The following is a 19256-nucleotide window of genomic DNA, read 5'->3' as shown; positions in this document are numbered from 1 at the left end:
CTCTCTCTCTCTCTCTGTCTCTCAAGTAAATAAAACTTTAAATAAATAAATAAATAAATAAATAAACAAACAAACAAACATCTCCACCATTTTGAATGTGCCATTTCCCCCCTTTACCATATAATTGAATTAAGTGCTAACTTAATAGTTGAATATAATTTGGCTGTATTATTTTTGATCAATAGCACTCAAGTGAGAAGTCTGTGTTCAGTTATGTCTACAAATGCATTGAGCATCTACTTATGTTTCAGACACAACACAAGGAGAAAAAGATGAAATTAACAGAGTATCTGCTTTCAAAGAGATTACAGTGTAACAAAGGAGGTTGAAGCAATATCCAAGTGATTTTAAGACAAAGCAGAACATGAATGAGCCATAATAAAAGTTAAAATATGAGCTCTGGATGTTTAATATAAGGGAAGGTCTCTTATGTACAGGAAATCAGGAGAGGGTTCCCGGAGGAGGAGGCGGATGAATCAAAAGGCTATTCCTATGCACCTTAAAAACTTCTTTGCTGTGGGGAATTTTGAGATAGCTCATGATACTCTGAGTGGAAAGTGATCCAAAACATTTGCTTACTTGTTCAGGCGGATAGATACGCTGTTTTTTTCTCATTTGTAATAACCATCCTCTGAAATGCAGCCTGTGCCATTATCAGCTATGAATTTCATCCATCACTTTGCCTTTTGAGCTATAAATCAAATACTTCGAACCCTAGCAGATACCTGTACTCAGCTTCAATGGAGCAGGCTAACCTAGCAACAGGGTTAATATTCTCCTACCCTAAGCTAAGCACTTTTTCATTACCTGGTATTTCTTGTGATAATTTTCTTTGTTGGTGATTAATGAGATTTTAGATTTCCATCTTTTGACTTTGGGTTCTAATCCGATGGTTGCTCTGTAGACCCATAGTGAATACATTAGAACTATGTAAGAATCCACGTTGCCCAGGACCTTCCTGAGCATGCTCAGAAAGACACTGCAGGGGCGCCTGGGTGGCTCAGTCATTAAGCGTCTGCCTTCGGCTCAGGGCATGATCCCAGGGTCCTGGGACTGAGCCTCGCATTGGGCTCCCTGCTCTCCCTCTCCCACTCCCCCTGCCTGTGTTCCCTCTCTCACTGGCTCTCTCTCTCTCTGTCAAATAAATAAATAAATAAATCTTAAAAAAAAAAAAAGACACTGCCCGCAAACACCTATGGTAACAGCCAACACGTAAACAGAAATTTTCTGTGTGCCAGGCACTGTTGTAGGTACTATCAGGTTAACTCCACATTTACTCATTTAAATTTTAAAATTAACTAATTCTCTCTTACAGATGAAGAAACTAAGGTGCAGAAAAGTTAAGTAACATTCCTAAGGTCACCCAGTTAGTAAGTGGCTGAGTCCAAATTGGAACAAGGCAGCCTGGCTCCAGAGCCTGTGCTCTCAGCCGCCTTCCTCTACTGCCTCTAACATCAGAGCATCACATGTCTTTGCTCTGTGGCTACCCTGTCAACGTCTCCACCTTTAGACAAATGACTGGCTATTGTCATTGTCTTCCACAGATCTAGAATGTTCTATTTTAATAAGAAGTTCAGCTTTTTTTTTTTAAGTTAACAGTTTTGTTTTGTTTTTTTTTTTTTTAAGTTAACTACTGCTCTTTTCAGAGAAAATGAGTACTCAGTAAACTGCCGGATTCCTTCCTTCATATCTTCCAGAGAAAATACATTTTAGCTTTACTTGTTGTATGAATTTGTGATGGCATAGTGCTAAGTAGATATACTTTAGATGATCTTTAAGGTTATTATTTATGAACCCCCGAGTCCCAAAAGGTTAAAAGCTTTTTCTTCAGTGCATCACCAGTTTTAACCCTCAGTTGCTTCTTTACTTAGAGGCCACCGCTTGTTGGGAAAGGGTTGTATTTACAGTGTTCTAATACTAAGAGGTAAATGTACAATAGAAATTTTTGAAGGTGAAATTTTCTCCACAAATGTGTAAGAGATTATTGCACAGATGTAGAGAAGATTGCTTTCCCCGCCTTTCACCTCTGGGACTCAATTACATCACCATCTGTAAACATTGCCGGTGTCCACTTTTGACAGAGCACTTTCCTAAGTGCTACTGATGTAGACGCAAAGTAACAATTGGCCTTACATCCCAACAGCTTAGCATCCCCAGTAGGTTTGGAACCAGATGAAGGGGTAGGGCGACTCCAGACGCGTAATGTGTGCAAACACCCCACATGCCTAGATGTTCATGAGTGAATCCATGCTTTGTGCATCCATTCAATCAGTCAGGTCATTTTGGCCCTCTGCTAGCTTCAGAGATAAGGATGTAAAATTGGATAACATTTTGTCCCTGCATCAAGGACTTCTACCTGCATTTTGGACACAGACAAATACGTCAAAAACTAAACGACTATGTGGGGGAAAAAACTGCTATGGAGGAGGGAAAAGCTAAGTATATGAGGGTCAAGAAAGGTTTTCTGGATAGGTAGATGATGCTTGAGCTGAATCTCAAAGAATTAGTAAGAATTTTTCGCTAAATAGAGCATTGAGGGAGTCACTCCAGACAGAGGACACTGCCCGTGTGCCTGCTAGATCTAGAGACAGTAAGGAGAAATGGATGCCTGTATTCATCCATTCTCTGTCTCTCTCTGTCTGTTCCTCTGTCTCTTGTGCATGCACACTCACTTTCACACACACACACACACACAGAGAAAGAGAGAGAGAGAGAGAGAGAGAGACTCACTTCCTTCCCTATATATTAACCCCAAGAGAAACTATAGAAGAGACTCTTCCCAAATTTCTCCAATCCACGCAAGTTTCTTTTCTTTTCTGGAGCTTATAAAGACATTGGCACTTAATTATTTTCTTATATTCAAATACGTACCCAAGGAAATTACATATTCCTGGAAGGAAGGAACCTTAGACCCTTTTATATTTTGATAATGCCTAGGATGACGTGACATACACATTTTGTGTATAAAAATTATTGTTGAATTAAATAAATAATAACTGCTAAAACTGTAGTTAAGAGCTGACTCTCTGCTGAAGATTCGCATGAGTACAGCTGAAAATTCTGAGGCCCTCCAGTGTCTGGGGTAATTAAAAATTCTGAACTGACCAAAAAATTCTAAGACTGTGAGGTTATTAACATTTCCATAAGGGCCAAGATATTGTTTATTGTGAGTGCCAATTGTAGTGAAATAGTTCTTAGATTATTTCCTCACGATAAATACAAAAGGGTTCTCAGCAACTCCAGCCAGGGTTTCAAAATGGGGTTACAAGTCTCTTTGTATTCTAAACCTTACTGAAATCCTTCCTAATGATTTGTCCTGGGTGTCTCACATCACACGTGTACCATGAGCCAGACCACTCGCTGACCATGTGACATCTGCTCTTTTCTGCCCTTCTTGCTCTTGCTTATCGCCAAAGCTTGAAGCAGTGCCACCAGGACTTACCAAAAGTGCTCTCAGTGCTGCCAGTACCCGCTGAGGGCGCCAGATCTGCTATTCGTGACTGCCAAAGCCTGCTTCAGAGCTGCAGGTGCCCAGCGTGTCAAAGGTACTGATGTTTGGGCCGCTGGCTACAATGCCCAGTATCTTCCCATCAAAAGCACCTTAACCAGTGCCAACTGAATGTTCTGCCAGTGCCATGAAGCCTGCCAATGCGGGCACCATCACCAAGCACTGGTGCCCAATGTTGAGGGCACCCATGTCTAAAATATAGCACCATCTCTGCTTGCTGATGAAGTTGTTGGTGCCAATTATGCTGACTCCTTTTGTTCCCAATGTCCCAAAAATGTTTCATGATGCAGCTTTTTTATTGAAGCTTCTTCTTCTTAAGGCTGATCCATGGGAGCTAGGCCAGGGCCTAGTCAGAGTGCCAGATCCTGAAATCCATTCAGAATTAAACATTCCCTGTGACACTTGTCTGTTGTCCTTTGAATCAAATACATATGCATTGGCTGCCTTCTTTGAGGGGAAAAGTCTCTTGAGGACTCTGGATTCCTCATTGAAAACAGACCCCTGCAAGACCAACCCTGCCAGTTATCCATACATTCCCACACATGATAGATGAATATGGTTCTGTTCCGTTGAAATCCTTACCACACAGCTGTAGCCATCAAGCTGACAGATTCCCAGTCTATGTTAGAGAACAAGGAACATTTTATTTTGTGTTTCAGAAAATCATCCAGAATCTGACCACTTCTTACCACCTCCACTCTAGCACCCTGTCCAACCCATTAGCCTCTTTCTCCTGGATTACTTGCACGGCCTCTGAGCAGGTCTCCCTCCTCCCAACTCTTGCATCCCTGTGAACTATTCTCAACACAACAGCCAGTGACTCCACTGAAACATAAGCTAAACCATGTCACACTTCTGCTCAAATACTCTCACTGGCTCCCTCTTTCTCTCCTTCCAAGACCTTCAGAGCTTTACTTTCTCTGGCCCCTGACTACCTCTCTGACCTGCTCCCCACTGCTCTCTTCCTGCTCTAATCCCTTTGGTTTCCTTGTTATTCCTTGCATAGACTACCAGTCTCACTCCTTCCTGAGGACCGCAGCCTTTCCTGGTCCCTCTACTTGGAATCTTCTCCCCCTGATTGCCAGCACAGCCCCTTTACCATCTTGAAATCCCTGTTCAAATCTTGCTTTCTGCATGAAGCTTCCCCTAACCACCCTGTCCATTCCACGCCTTCCCTGTTCCACAAAGACTCTCCAGCACATCCAATCCTCTTGCTCTACTTTCTCTTTTTTTCACAGCACATCACTTTCTGACATAATTTCCCTATTTACTATGTGTGTTAATTCTTACCTGTCTCCCCCACTAGAAGGTAAGCTCCTTAAGGACTGGCACTTTTACATGTTTTTTGATTGATGCACCCAGAAGAGTACATAGACTACAGTAGGCATGCTATAAGTATTTGAGAGAATAAATGAATGAGTAAACGAGTGGATGTGTGGTAGAGCTCCAATTTTGTAATTCCTATACTAATTTTTGGCCACCGTATGAATGATATCCTTTGTACTTCCCTACCCAGGCAGAACATAAGTTACTCATTTGTATACTGCTAACTTTGGTTTTTATGGTACATTTATCTGTTTGAAGTACTTCAGTGGGTGATGTGATTATGCACATGCCTGGAGGCTCTGAGAAAGGACATGGTTTTTAAATATCAAATAAATAGAACTGGCATTCAGAACATTCATTATTTTCTGAAGACTCAAGTTTGGGGAATTTTTTGTTGAGACTATTAACATGCAAACAATTTTCCTGACTGATAGTAGCATTTAAAATTTCTGTTTCAAGAGCAAAGCAGTGTGCTCCATAACCACCGAATATCTACACGAATGTTAGCAGATATGTACTGTCAGTGGGGGAAAAAGTGACCCTGTGTCTTTTTCTAAATATAATTCATATCACTGATGGAGCTTGAAAATATGAATGATGGTGAACATTGTTCAGCACCTTATTCTAGTTACAGTAAATTCCCTTCATCTTCAGTCTGAGTTCTTGTTTTGTGAAAGACTTTTGCAGCAAGGAACTACATCAAAATAAATAGTGATATTTAACAAAAGGATCTAGGTCAACATATCGCAACAAGGATTTTACAAATGAAAAGATGGTAAAAACATGTCCTTTTACTGAATTAAAAAAAAATGTTTTACCAAAAACTTCAGGGTGAAGTACAACAAAATCATTCAATAATATCATTCAACTCCAGTGACCGTGTTTACGTGTGTACTGAGTAGTGGTTCTATTGATCTCTTCGCCACAACCCCACAGGTCTTATCTGGCAGATAATTGCCTGGTTCTCAGTAATGCTGCTAATAGCACTTACTCTGTGCATGCCTAGAGATGAAGCTGAAAAGACCCGTGTCTGACTGGCAGTCCCCTCACACTGCTTACAAGGCGATAAAGAGATGGTTGTGTCATTGTTGCTGTTGTTGTCATTTTTTTTTTCCTACCATGATTTATAGAGCTTGTCTGTTTTGGCAGCTTCACTCCTTTAACATGTGGTCAGTCCAGTGCCTTTGATCAAAAGGGGTGCCCCCTAACCCTGATGGCTAGCGGCTGGACTAGTCTGGCTGGTGCTTCTACTTTGTTCACCAGCCTACTCTTCTGTGCTCCTGGAAAGCGACTGCCCCTGTGTCTTGAAACATTTCTTATTTATGCACACTTTGTTGTCCATTGCTCGACTGCCAGTTTACTCTGTGGTTTAAGGCTTGTCGAAAGAAGGGAAATGTCAGGGTCTCTCTGGTCTAGACTTCAGTTTTTTTCTTTTATTCATGAAATAGAAATCACAGGGCATTCAGAGACAGTGCCCAGTTCGAAGCACTTTACATTTTTTCCCCCAAAATGTAGTGCAGAGTAATTTCCAGCTATGATTCCTTCACTGTGTCTGCTCTACACCTAAAGCTGGGAGTCTTCAGTGTCTGAACACTCAAGAGACCCCATGTCGCCAAGGTTCAGTTGCTGGCGGGGGAAAAATACAGATGTTATCATTATCTGCAATTGTAAGTCCATAATGACATCCCAACACAATTTGCTTACAAAGCTCTGAGGGTTTAAGTTTCTTCCTATTCTTTTATAGAAATTGTATCCATAACAGAGTATGATTGTAAACAAAAGGACTTCGAGCAACAGATTTGTGCACATTCCATGTCTCCTTCCCCTGCCGTGTATGTACAACCAGAGACCTATCACACCTCATTTCCCAACAACAGTCACAGTGTATTAATCCTTTCAGTTCCCACAGAAGGAATCTCATTACATGGGGTACCCAGAGCCTCGGGCTCCATAAAGGGTATTTTCCCAAAGATCACCTAAAACCCCTCACAAATGAGATAATGCATGTGAGATCATTTTGGGATCTTCAAAGTCTCACGTGACTGTTAGGTGATGTTCTTATCATTAGTAGCCCTATCCATTCTATAGATGTGTCTCTCCCAGCCAAGTTACACTACAATAGCACTTAGATGGTGATGGATAGACTTTTTTCTGGGGCCCCCTGGCCAGTGGATCTGCCTTTCTCTTTCATGTTCAGTCAGTCTTTTAAGAGCCACTGATGAAACAGCACAGTGACGTTTAAGCCCAGGTCTCAAAGCCTACAGGAGATCTGATCCTCACACTACTCAATAGACCTGCATTTGGACTTGGCAGCACACAGCCTGCTAGCACTGCTTGTCCTGGTTTATTTTCAGGGCTGCTGTTAGTCCGAGTCTTGGGTAGCAGCAGGACAGAGCAGAAGAGGCTAGAACAGGGAGCAGGAATAGAGGGAGGCACCCAATGGTATCAGCTGTCTGTATTACAAAAGTCGTATCGGAGAGTCTGAGAGTACAAACTACATCCAGTGGGAAAAGAGAAGCCATGGGCCATTGCAGCTTCATAGGCAAGTTTAAGTTGCTGAGCCTGGTACATCAGGGCTGTTGAAACCAGTAGGTTTACGTAAATGATAGTCAAGCTTGTGTGTTTGTACCCAGGGATGGCTGCCCTTGCCCACATGAGGACCTTTACCAGTACCTCTCATACAAGGATACAACTCTCACTGATTCCAAGCCAGGTGGCTTCTAGACCCTTACAACTGTTTTAACATAAAAATTATCAACTCCCAAGTTACTCCAGCTATGCCTGCCATGCTATAATTTCCAAGAAAGGCCAGCAAAATCCCAAAGCAAAAGGCAAGCCCTCTACCTCTTCTCAATCTCCATAGCACCCTTGGACTCCTTCCCTTATATTTCAAACCTTCCTCAGGCCTGAGTCCTCATTTCTCACTCCTCTCCATGCCTTTTCCTGGTGCTTTCTAAAACCTTCCATCTCCCTCCTTCTCTTCCCATGCAGACTCCTTAAAAGAATAGCTCTGATTGCAGTTTCTACTTCCTCATCTCTAATGCACACCTCAACCCAAGGCAGCCTCACCTCAGGGCTCTTTTCCATAAAATCCTGGTGACCTGTTTGCCAGATCCCCTGAACCTTCTCCTTCCTCATCTTAGTCGACCTCTGTGCGGCATTCCATCCCTGCTAACTACACCCTCTTTGAAACCAAGTTTCCCCCATTTCCCTTCTTGTCTTGAATGTTGCTTTTTTGGTCTCCTGAGTATGATTCTTATCTTTCACTTTGAAAGTGTTGGTTTGTCCTCACACCACTTCTCTTCCCGTGGTGCACACCCTCCGCAGTCTCATCCATGCATGATTTCAGCTCCCACTTACGATAAAAATATCGAAGATCTATTGAGCACTTCTGTGTGCCAAGTACTGTGCATTGTTTCACTGAATGCCTACGACTCCTGCCGGAGGTAGACATTCTTATCACTCACATGACTAATCAGGAGATGGAAGCTGAGGAAGGCTGAGTAGCTTACTCAAGGTCATACAGCCGAGAAGTGGAGGAGCAAAGACTCCCACCTGTACTGCGAATGTGATGCCCAAGGTTACGTGTCTCCTCGGACTTCTCCCCCAGATTTAAAGTGCAGTTCCACGGCATGTTTAATTTCTCGTGTCTCAGAATTATTCGTGTCATCTCAGTCTATTTTCTCTTCTTTCTCCGCTAGTAACACCACCCTGTGCCCGGGTACAAGGAATCAAAGCTAGAAACTTGAGGTTTTCCCACAATTTTCCCCTCTTCTATCTTGCGTAATTATCACAAAGTCATGATAGTGTGATTGACAGAAAGATGGCAACAAACACAGTTAAAGGAAATGAGGTTTCTTTGAATGGCAACGGCTGTGAAAATTAATGGCTTCACAAAACAAGAGACCATGCGACATACTGTCAAGGGGAAATGTAGGCTTCCTTAAATGTTATGTATGAAATTACCTTATTTTCAATTCTGTTTGTATTAGAGGAAAGGCGAAGCTGCTAGAATAGAAACCTCCATAATGTAGTGGTTTAAAGAATAGAACATTTACTTCTCCCACGTAACAGTCTTGAAGTACGCAGTCCAGGTTTACAAATTGGCTCTGCTCTGTGTGATTCTGGAAGGACCCAGGACCCTCCATCTGTCGCTCTGCCATCCTCTAAAGCACTGATACTCAAAGCATGGTCCACGGACTGACAGCATTAGCATTAGCAGGAAGCTTGTTAGAAATGCAGAATCTCAAATTCTCCCTCCAGCCTATTGAATTAGAACCTGCATGTTAACAAGATTTCCCACGTGATTCTTTTGTACATTCAGGTTTGAGAACCATTTCCCAAACTCTAGGTTGTTATCTTGCCTGTGTAGTTAAAGCTGGGCTGCAGGCACTGATGTTCCAGCCCATGAGAAAGGAAAAAAAGCAATTCCAGAGCAAGGAACCTATCTTTTAGGTTGAAGGTGACCTGGAGGTTACATGCCTCACTTCCTCTAACTCCCCACAGGCACAAATATATTCTCGTAGAAACAACCGGAAACAAAGGTGGTGTTATCTGGGGCGGGGAGGGGTATTTGTTTATTCATTTATTTGGTGTATCTTTTCTCTAGTAAGCCCCGTTACTGTGGAAGAGGAGGAGACAGTTTTTAGAGGACAAGAGATCTCTGTTTCAATTTTGTAACACTTTTCAGACCCTAAAAATAGCCAATTTGTTATTGACTTTCAGGCTTCTTTATTCTCTTGATCTAATTACCATGTCAATATCGTAATGCTGACTTAACAATTTACTGTATTCAGAACTATTTTTTTTTAGATAGGGGGGAGGGGCAGGCTCCATTCCCAGCACAAGCCCAACGCGGGGCTCGATCTCACCACCCTGATATCATGACCTGAGCCAAAGTCAAGTCGGATGCTTAACTCACTGAACCATCTCGGCGCCCCGGAACTATTTTTTTTATGTAATCCCAATCTATTACAATATAATATCTTTTGCTCTTTTTAAATCCTTTTCCTATTTTTATTGCCTTCTTGCTACAGCTTTCATCCTGTAGCTCCATCAGTTTGTAAAATATTATCCTTGTCTGAACAGAAAAAAAGCTAGTTTCAGGAAGAGAGAAAGAATCACAGGCAACAGGGGCACCTGGGTGGCTCAGTGGTTAAGTGACTGCCTTTGGCTCAAGTCATGGTCCCAGGGTCCTGGGATTGAGCCCAGCATCAGGCTCCTTGCACAGCGGGGAGCCTGCTTCTCCCTCTCCCACTCCCCTTGCTTGTGTTCCTTCTCTTGCTGTGTCTCTCTCTGTCAAATAAATAAAATCGTTAAAAAAAAAAAAAAAAGAATCACAGGCAACACATATGTGTCCATACACATATGACAAATCCAGAATATTTCAAGTAAAACTGAGAAATTAAGAGGAAATAAAACTGTAGTGATCGTGTAATCTTACAAAAATCTTCTAGATCAATGGTTTTCAAACATTTCTTTTTAAAGCTCTTGTTCCTCTTCTCACCAGTATAAAACACTTAAAATATGGGTTACCCTGACAGAGGTAGACAAGGCAGTCAGAGCTGCCCATTCAGCTGCCCCTCACTAGCTCCCTTAACGCCCCACAGATTCCACAGAGCACTCCCTGTCCTGGGGTCAGTAATCTCTGCCTGCTAGTTTGCCTGTGATGTTAACAGTATGCCCTCTCTGAGGCCTGATTTGCTTTAAGAGTCTCCTAGAGGAAAGTCAACGCGCATTTGGGCAGAATAACAAAACGCTGAGAGCAATAAGGAGGGTATTTAGTAAAATGTATCAATAGATCTCAACTTTTTTTGAGACTGAAGCTTCTTTCACTGCTACCTCCAATTTCTGTCCCAGCTTGGCTTTTCCTCCCACTTTGGGATTCAGCAAGTTGAGTCAGATCACCTTGTCGAGAAGCTCTGTTAGGAATGCCTACTGCCTGCCCACCACTCTGCCTCTCAGGTTATAGACTGTGCCTGACTCCCATTCATGCTCGGCCGCACTGCAGGCCCACCAGCCCAGGAACTCTCTGTCTAGCTTTGTCCTGCCAGGTATTCCTACTGGAACAGAATGCCATCGTTGGTAATTTGAGAAAGTCACAGTGCTCCTTGTGGATGCTCCAGACAGCTCATGAAAGGAGTGTGGCTGCCATCTGAACTTGAGCCTAAAATGTCCTTGTTGTCCTTTTTGTTTTGTTTTGCCTTTGGCCTCCTTTTTTATTTACTGGTTAAATAAATCTGACACCAATTTGATATTAACTTACAAAAGATAGGATTGCAAGATGTAGGAATTATGAAGGACCTTTGAAATCATTGGCCCAACCACATCATTTTACAGATGAGAACACTGAAGCTTGGAGAGGTGAGGTAACTTGCCCATCGTTACACAGCTTGCTAACAGTAGAGCCAAGATGCTGGGCTATGGAAACAAAGCCCAGGGTATTTTGTAACACAGCATCCTACCTGAACTTAGTTGTAATCATTTTAAATAGTTGTACAACATTAATGTTAGGCATAAAAATAGCCCAGATTTTCATAAGATGTAGCACAAAATACAAATGTCCTTTTCAAGTGGATGCCATGCCACTGAATTTGTCACTTTATCTTCATGTGTTCATTAAATCACTTAATTTAATAAACATTTGGCAAATGCCTGCCATGTTTGGGATGCTTCACTGGGCACATAAGAGACAAAGTTGGCTAACACCTTGTTTCTTCACCAAAAGGGTGACAGTCTAATCAAGAAGACAGATACGTCTCTAGCTATAACAGAATTATATGCAAATTACTACAAAAATCTTATTTATTTATTTATTAGACAGAGATAGAGACAGCCAGCGAGAGAGGGAACACAAGCAGGGGGAGTGGGAGAGGAAGAAGCAGGCTCATAGCAGAGGAGCCTGATGTGGGGCTCGATCCCATAACGCCGGGATCACGCCCTGAGCCGGAGGCAGACGCTTAACGACTGCGCCACCCAGGCGCCCCGGTATGATTAATTTTGACTTGGGAGTAAGAGTAGCATTGGAGAAGGCTTCACAGAAGAGGCAGTATTTAAACAGGGCCTTTTAAGAAAGGATAGAATTTCAAAAGGAGAACAGAGGAAAAACAGTATTCCTGGCAGAGGGAATAGCAGGAGCAAAGGTACAGAGGTATAGTAGTTATAAAATGGATATGCCCCAAAAAATTATACTCCTAAAATAAAGAATTTCATAGTTTAGGGTTAGCAAGGATGTAGGACATAGATGTTTACTAGATGACAGCCTGAAAGTTTGGGAAGGATGTTGATGTTAGCTTAGCTCAGCATCCCTAGTCTTTCTCAGTCTCATGGAGATGACTTTGGACTCATAAATTAAAGAGTTTGAGTTATTTTATGTGTTAACTTGGCTAGGCCACGATACCCAGATATTCAGTCAAACTCCAGTCTAGGATGTCTCCATGAAGGTATTTTTTAGATGAAATTAACATTTAAATCTGCAAGCTCTGAGTGAAGCAGGCAGTAAAGCCCTCCATTATATGGATAAAAACAAGACTGAGGTCCTGCATGAGTAAGAGGGAATTCTGCTTCCAGACCATTCTCAGGCTTGAGATGCAACATCAGCTCTTTCCTGGGTCTCCAGCCTGCTAGCCTGCCCTGCAGATTTTGGACTTGCAAGATTTCAGACTTGTGTATGTGTGTATACACATCCCATTGGTTCTATTTCTCTGGAGAACCCTAACTTATATAAATACCAAGGGTTTTGAAATAATGAGTGACTGTATTAGTCAGTTTTCCCCATATGTCAAAATTTCAGTGGTTTATAGCAACAAAAAATATACATATTTATTTTTCTTACTTGTGGGTTTGTGGGACAGCTGTAGTTCATCTAACTTCAGCTGGACTTGCCCAAATTCCACTGAGCCAGGGTAGACTCCAAGCTTTCACATTTAGGTTTGCTCCACAAGTCTTCATCTTGCTCCTGGGACCAGCAATTGTGTGACAGTTCAGCCACTTGTTATTCTTGTAATAGAGCATAAGAACGCAAAAGGATGAGTAGATCGCAGGAGTGGAGAGGCCCCACCTAAAAACTGCCACACTGACACTTCTACCTGTACCATTGGCCAAGCAAGTATATGGCCAGCATCAGTGGGATGGAGAAGTAACTCCAATCACAGTGGGATACAATGCAGATCTCTTGGCAAAGGGTACAGAGGCATAATTCTAATACAAGAAGAATGTGAATAATTGGAAACAATTCAATCTACTCGAGTGACCTTGTTAGATATATTTCTGAAAAGTAGCTGTCAGCTGGGTTTGGGATGGTATAAATAAGTTAACAGACGTAAACCTTTTTATAAAACAAAATGGAAAAGGAAGGTAGTGAGGGAAAGAGAAAGGGATGAGAGAGGAAAGAAGAATCTTGATTGGAAGTTGAAAAGATTAGCAGACAAAAGATTCAATATTATGCAATTTCAAGATAAGCATGGGCAAACAAACAAACAAATAAATAAAATAAGCATGAGCCTAATTTAAAGCAGTGATGAGGGAAGAAAACTAAGGGTTATCGAAGACCTGTTTTATTCAAAGTTCTGTGCTAGGCAGTTTACTACTCTATACCGTATACCATTCACAACAACACTTGGGGCAGATACTACTGTCAGATTCCAAAGTCCATTTTGGAAGCAGGGGACTGAAATCAAATTTATGAGACTTGTTGGTCTTATTAAATATGATAGTAAAACAGAAAGAGGAAAGTAAGATGATTCACCAAGTAAGCAATCTACTTGGGCAATGATGGGATGCTTCCCCACTAACTGAGATTGGAAACACAGAGGGAGGGCCAGTTTGTGAGCGGAAGGAGGTAAAGTTTTGACTCACGTTGTGTGATAGCTATAGGCCATCTATGTGAGGTATCCTACAAATGTTTGGAAATTTGTATCTTAAAGCTCAAGAAGAGAAGCTAATCCTGGAAACACACTACAGAAATAAAGGCAAAAGCATTAGCAGCGTGGAAAATAATATGAGCAAAGATACAAAAGTGTCTTGCACACACGGTTCATGTTCATGGCATGGCTAGCAGTTTAACACATTGTTGAGACACGTGCCCGTCTACGCATGGCAGAGTAGTGTGGGATAGTTGGAAAGATAAGCTCATACCTGATCTCAGTTGCCCTAGAATTCTGGAATAGGACATTTTCACTTTTATCAAGAAGGAGCCACTAGAGGTTTTTGTGCCAGTGTTGACTTAAAAGCCTGGCTTTTTGGAAAACTAATGCAGCAGCAGCATAGAAGCTGGACCAAAGGCGGGAGGCCAAGTGGAAGGCTATGCGTTAGTTTTCGTAAGCACTAACAAGAGCTGAAACAGGGCGGTGGCGGGAGGAACAGAAATGAAGGAACAGATGGAAGAATTGCTTCAAAAGAAATTATTGTGCAGCACGGGAACCATTCTGCATATCATTCAGTACGTGTCAAGTTAATTTTGTAACTTTATTTGGCTCCAATGCTTTCCTCTCCTCAGGTATGCAGAGCCTTCATAATTTATTGGTCATCCGCTTGCATAGTTTTTAATTGCAAGTTATAACTTCCTTGAGGAAGAGACTCGGACTGTTTTGTTCGGTCCTGCTCCACGGCTTTCAGAACAGGCACCGACTAAATATTTATCGAGTGAGCGGCTGGCTGAACACTCCCCTGCACACGGCAGTGTGTTCATTTCCAGGTTCTCTTTGCTCTTGCTCTCTACTTTGCCCCCATCTCTTATCCTCCCTCTCACCTCCTCAAGGCTGCTCAGGGAGAACTTGCCTCACAGGAGGAAACAGATTACTGAGAGTCTGCATTCAGACAGATACTGATGGGCTTTTTTCCTGATCCTGCCTTCAACCAAGTTCAACTGCTTCTCTCTTTAGAATTTTTAATGTCATTCAGACACATCCAGTAACTTTCCAGTCATGTAAAACATTGAAAACTCAGTTCCAATCCATGTAAGCCTCTACTTTTATTCACTTTGCTCCTCCCCGCCACTGCTCCCCAAGTTTAGGCTTCCCCCAAGGGACTGGCACCTCTCTCTTTTCTGATTCCAAATTCCCTGCCATTGAAGCAAGAAGGAGGGTTTGGAAGGAACAACAAACTTATTTCTACTAATTGGGTTTGCTTTGCAGAGCTCTGGTTGGTATCCCCACCACTGCTCACCACTGGCTAACTGTGACCATCAGCCAACCTCTGTGTGGCAGGTGACCAGTGATGACTCTGTGTGTGTGTGTGTGTGTGTGTGTGTGTGTGTGTGTGTGCGCGCGCGCGCGCGCCCGCGCCCACGCGCACACATGCTTCGCGTGACCTACGGGGACCCCAGTGCAGAGTTCTCTGGTATGGGACCTCTGACTCTACCCTGGATTGACTCAAGGCTCCCTGAGCTCATCCCCAGGATCTGCCGCTGCGGTGGTCAGGTTCTGGATGGCTAACAGTGAGACCTTGCCAAGCTGTTGATTTCAACTGTAGTGAGCCTCTCGTCTTTCCTTCTTGCCCTTTCTCCAGTTATTTCTTTCTGTCAACTGGAGCATTCAGGGAGTTTCCTGGGCTGCCATGATTAGTCAGGATAGTAGCATTTGCTCAACCACGTCTTCGTAAGCCCTGGAGAATGTCCCTAGCCCCAGTACTTTTATAACTCCGTGGTATGTGAGGGTACTTAGTAACTTTGTGCCTCTGCTTTGGATCCTAATCTCCAATTGTACACACAACATTCAGTTATTTGCAACTGCCACTAAACTTCCTTTTACAAACTGTGAGTTGTCACTCACATTTGTAGCTATTGCAGAATAAATATTGTGTTAAATGTTACTGAACAAAGGTTCAGTAAGTAGCTAAAATGGGTCAGTCCAAAGTACAAGTGACACACAAAAGTCTGATGCCATTTAAACTCAAATGCAAATGATAAATTATACTGTAGCTCCCAATAGAGGACATTTAAACCTCAAAGTGGAAAATAGATTGGGGCGTGGAACAACAGGAAAAAAGAAAGGAGAAAAAGTAATTTAAAAATGAAGGAGTAAATATAATCCCAGAAGAAGAAAAGGGAGATAAAATGGCAAAAGAAATACTTAAAAATATAATTGCCTTGACCTTTGATTAAGCCTGTCCAGGAGGGGGGGTAAAAAAACAGCTACAAATTCTATCTTGGGGACCTGTGGGGAATTTGCGTATCGACTGTATATTAGGTAATATAATTTGGTCAACGTTAGATTTCTTGAGTGTGCTGCTACTGTGGCTGTGTAGGAGAATGTCCTTGCTCTTAGAAGATGCATGCTGAAGCCTCAAGGGGTGAAGTTTCATCATGTCTGCTAAAGGTTCAGGGGAAAAACGTCTTCCCAATGGTTCACCTAAAATAAAATATGTGCGGTGTGCATGTGAATGAGGAAGTGGGTATAGAGAAAAGGTAGAAACGCAATGTGGCCAAATGTTAACCTTGGGTGAATCTGGGTCCAGGGTCATCTGAAAGACATGGACGTGCTCCTCTGGGCTCTCTCTTCAAAGAGGGAGAGTGGTCAGTAGACAGCCTCTAGCTGTCAGCGTCTATAGGGTCTGCCTCTGCTGCTGGGTGGCCTCATTAGAGTCCTGCTTTCCCCATGGCAGCCACGTCTGGTGAGAGAGATTGGTGGGGCACAAAGGGCCAGTCATGCTGCCAGCACAGGACCTCAGCAGCATGACCTGTGCCAGAGCTCCCCCTGCATTCACAGAGGCTTCGTCAGGACCCATCACAGTCTGACTCCTCGTCTGCCTGACCCTCCTTCTCGTCCCTCCTTGCATAGATGTTGATCCACAACCAACCCCTCGAATCCAAAAAAAAAAAAAATGAAAGAGTAAGAAGAACCTCCAAAATGAGAACGCTGCATAGTGACAGAAAGCCTACCATGTTTAGCATTAAAATCTGAATCCCTGACAGCCAGACTAATCTTTCCTCCGAGCAAATCAGAGTCATCTAGATTTACATTAATATTTATCTCCTTGAATCTGAAGGAGGAGGGAAATCTATGTATTTTGCCCAGTTGTGCTTTTCCCATCGCGAATTGCACTGAAGGCTCACCTCAGTGGATGAGGCGCCAGCTGTCCGTAGCAATGGAAGCCTAGATGCACAGTGTGGCATGCAGAGCAGCGCAAGCCTTCGGAGTGACTTACTGCGAAGCCAAGAACCAGAAATTCAACTCAAATTTCAAATAAAAGCTAAAAAGACTAGAATAATCATACAAAATTTTAAACCCAGAAGTTTCTCTTGCTTAAATTACTTTCACACTCCAATTTAAACTCAGAAACATTATGCTGCTGTCACACTTCTTTGTTCTCCTAAAGAAAAAAAAATCTGTATATAGCTGACAAAAAATAGGAACCTGTCTGCCAGCAAGTTCTCTATTCATGTCTAACATACTGTAGAGTCTACGCAGAACACATGGTCTTTAAACACCAAAAAGCCTCTTCTTTACTGGCTTTAACACTGCGGTATGTTTCTCCAGCATGTTTGCACTACCTACAGTACATGTCTTGCATAAGCATGAATTCCTTTGGGTGTTTGAGTCGTGCAGTATTTTCACATGCTTTGATGTTGTGCATATGAGAATTATCATCTACATTTTGGGAGTGCAGTTCCTTGTGCCTTCAGCATTAAATTTAATACTGTTCAACTGCCATGATTTTAAATTTCACCCAACAGAATGTCAATAATGTCTATAACAGAAGTTTGACATATTTCGTTTTCTCAAATATGAAGTTGGTGTAGCAGCTAAATCAGAAATTCTTGGGTGCATTTTTGAAAACCAATTCGGTGTGAAAATTATTAGTGACTTAGAATTGTGTGTAAAGCATTTTGTTTTTCCTTATTTTCTTATCCAAAAAGATCTGTTGCTTCAAATCAGATAAATTTCCAAGTGGCAAGATACATTCTGTTTGTTGGAACTCGAAGTAATCCTCATCCTAATGTGATTTTCTTAATTACAGATGAGACCCATTGGCCACGATGGCTATCATCCCACTTCTGTCGCTGAGTGGCTGGATTCCATTGAGCTAGGTGACTACACCAAAGCCTTTCTAATTAATGGCTACACATCGATGGACCTGTTGAAAAAAATCTGGGAGGTTGAACTTATTAACGTAAGTTGGTCTCTTAAAGATACCTTATCCATTCAACCCTTGGTAAATGAAATTCCTGTTGTAGGTGGGTAATGTTTTCTTTCTTTGTTACCGTTTGAACATCCATCAGGAATTTACAGGTATGCCTTCTGCTTTAAATATATATCTGTCTTGGTTCCAGTCAAGCTCCACAGTCATTGTCTTTTAAAGTTTTGATGTGGGAAACTAGGAGGACTCTCAAGGTGTTTTGCATTATCCAAGAAAATTTCCCAAGCATTTTGAGGCTTCCCATTTTAGTAAATCTAGTCAGTTTGGGATATGGACATGATAACAAATAGGCTCCCATCCTGATCTTGTTAAAGATTAGAGTTCTCATTTTTAGTTCCCTATCTCTATTATGTTTCCTTGTCTCTAATCCCTGGCTGCATATATAAACACCATTCTTGAAGACATTGCTTTTCTTCTAATTAAATAGACTGCTATAATATCAAAATTTTATTATCCAGAGCTTATATCTAATCTTAAGTCGTCTCTGTTTTATTTATATACTTGGCATAGGTTTTCTATAAAAACTGGCCAACATGTGTTGCCATGTATTCAAGCCCAAAGAAATCAACTAGATCTGCATAAATAGTTTTAATACTGATATTTTACTTATTTCATTTTTACTGCTTGTTTATGTCCAATGGCATCAAGGAATGAAAGAATGAAGAGGTAACATGTAATTATCATGCCTTCACATTGTAATTGGCATCCTGAACATTTCTTTCCCAAAATGAGTGAAAAATCATTTAATCTTTTAGAGAATTTCTTAGATTTAAATTTTATATCCTAAAACTTTAAAAAGCACTCATAACCTGAAAGATAAAGCAAATAAATTTCTGCCGGTTCAAAAGAGATTCGTTCTACTCTTTATGCCACTTTCTCGCTACAAGTCCAGTCGTTGTGGATTGCATGCCATTAATTATTTTAAATTATTGTTATTTGTAGTAATTAACTCTTCTTTGCTTTTAAAAGTCTGTCTTAAAAATAATATCTTTTCTAGAACATCTCATAAAAACTGTCCTTTGATCTAAAAATCACAGTAAATGGACAAATTCTTGGCTCCTTCTTCTAATTTGCCATCAGTTACTCTTTGCTTTCTGTCCTTACTCCCTCACAAAAGCTATCATTATTTCAGCAGAAACTCACTGTCTGACTGAAAGCCTCTGATTAATTTTGTTCTTAGCCTGCGTGGCAACACAGTGGAACTCAAGGAGAATGTGTTGCATTCTGGTTGCCTCCAGGAAATTTTAGTTCTCCACCGAGAATCCAGTACTCATCTGATGGCTAC

General features: G+C 41.8%; 1 protein-coding gene across 15 annotated transcripts in view; it reads left to right on the top strand.

Annotated features, from left to right (window-relative positions):
• Positions 1-19256, top strand: part of ANKS1B (ankyrin repeat and sterile alpha motif domain containing 1B) — a 1051872-nt gene that overhangs the window by 755796 nt on the left and 276820 nt on the right. For all 15 annotated transcript variants that reach the window (XM_040637361.1, XM_040637360.1, XM_040637359.1 and 12 more), the window contains one exon: positions 17792-17944. In XM_040637361.1, coding sequence (XP_040493295.1) covers positions 17792-17944 — 153 coding nt within the window. The remainder of the gene's footprint in view (positions 1-17791; positions 17945-19256) is intronic.

Source organism: Ursus maritimus, unplaced genomic scaffold (genome assembly GCF_017311325.1).
Source record: "Ursus maritimus isolate PB19 unplaced genomic scaffold, ASM1731132v1 scaffold_21, whole genome shotgun sequence".
Lineage (NCBI taxonomy): Eukaryota > Metazoa > Chordata > Mammalia > Carnivora > Ursidae > Ursus > Ursus maritimus.
Note: the sequence above shows the minus strand (reverse complement) of the source record. Positions and strands in the feature narration are given on the sequence as shown.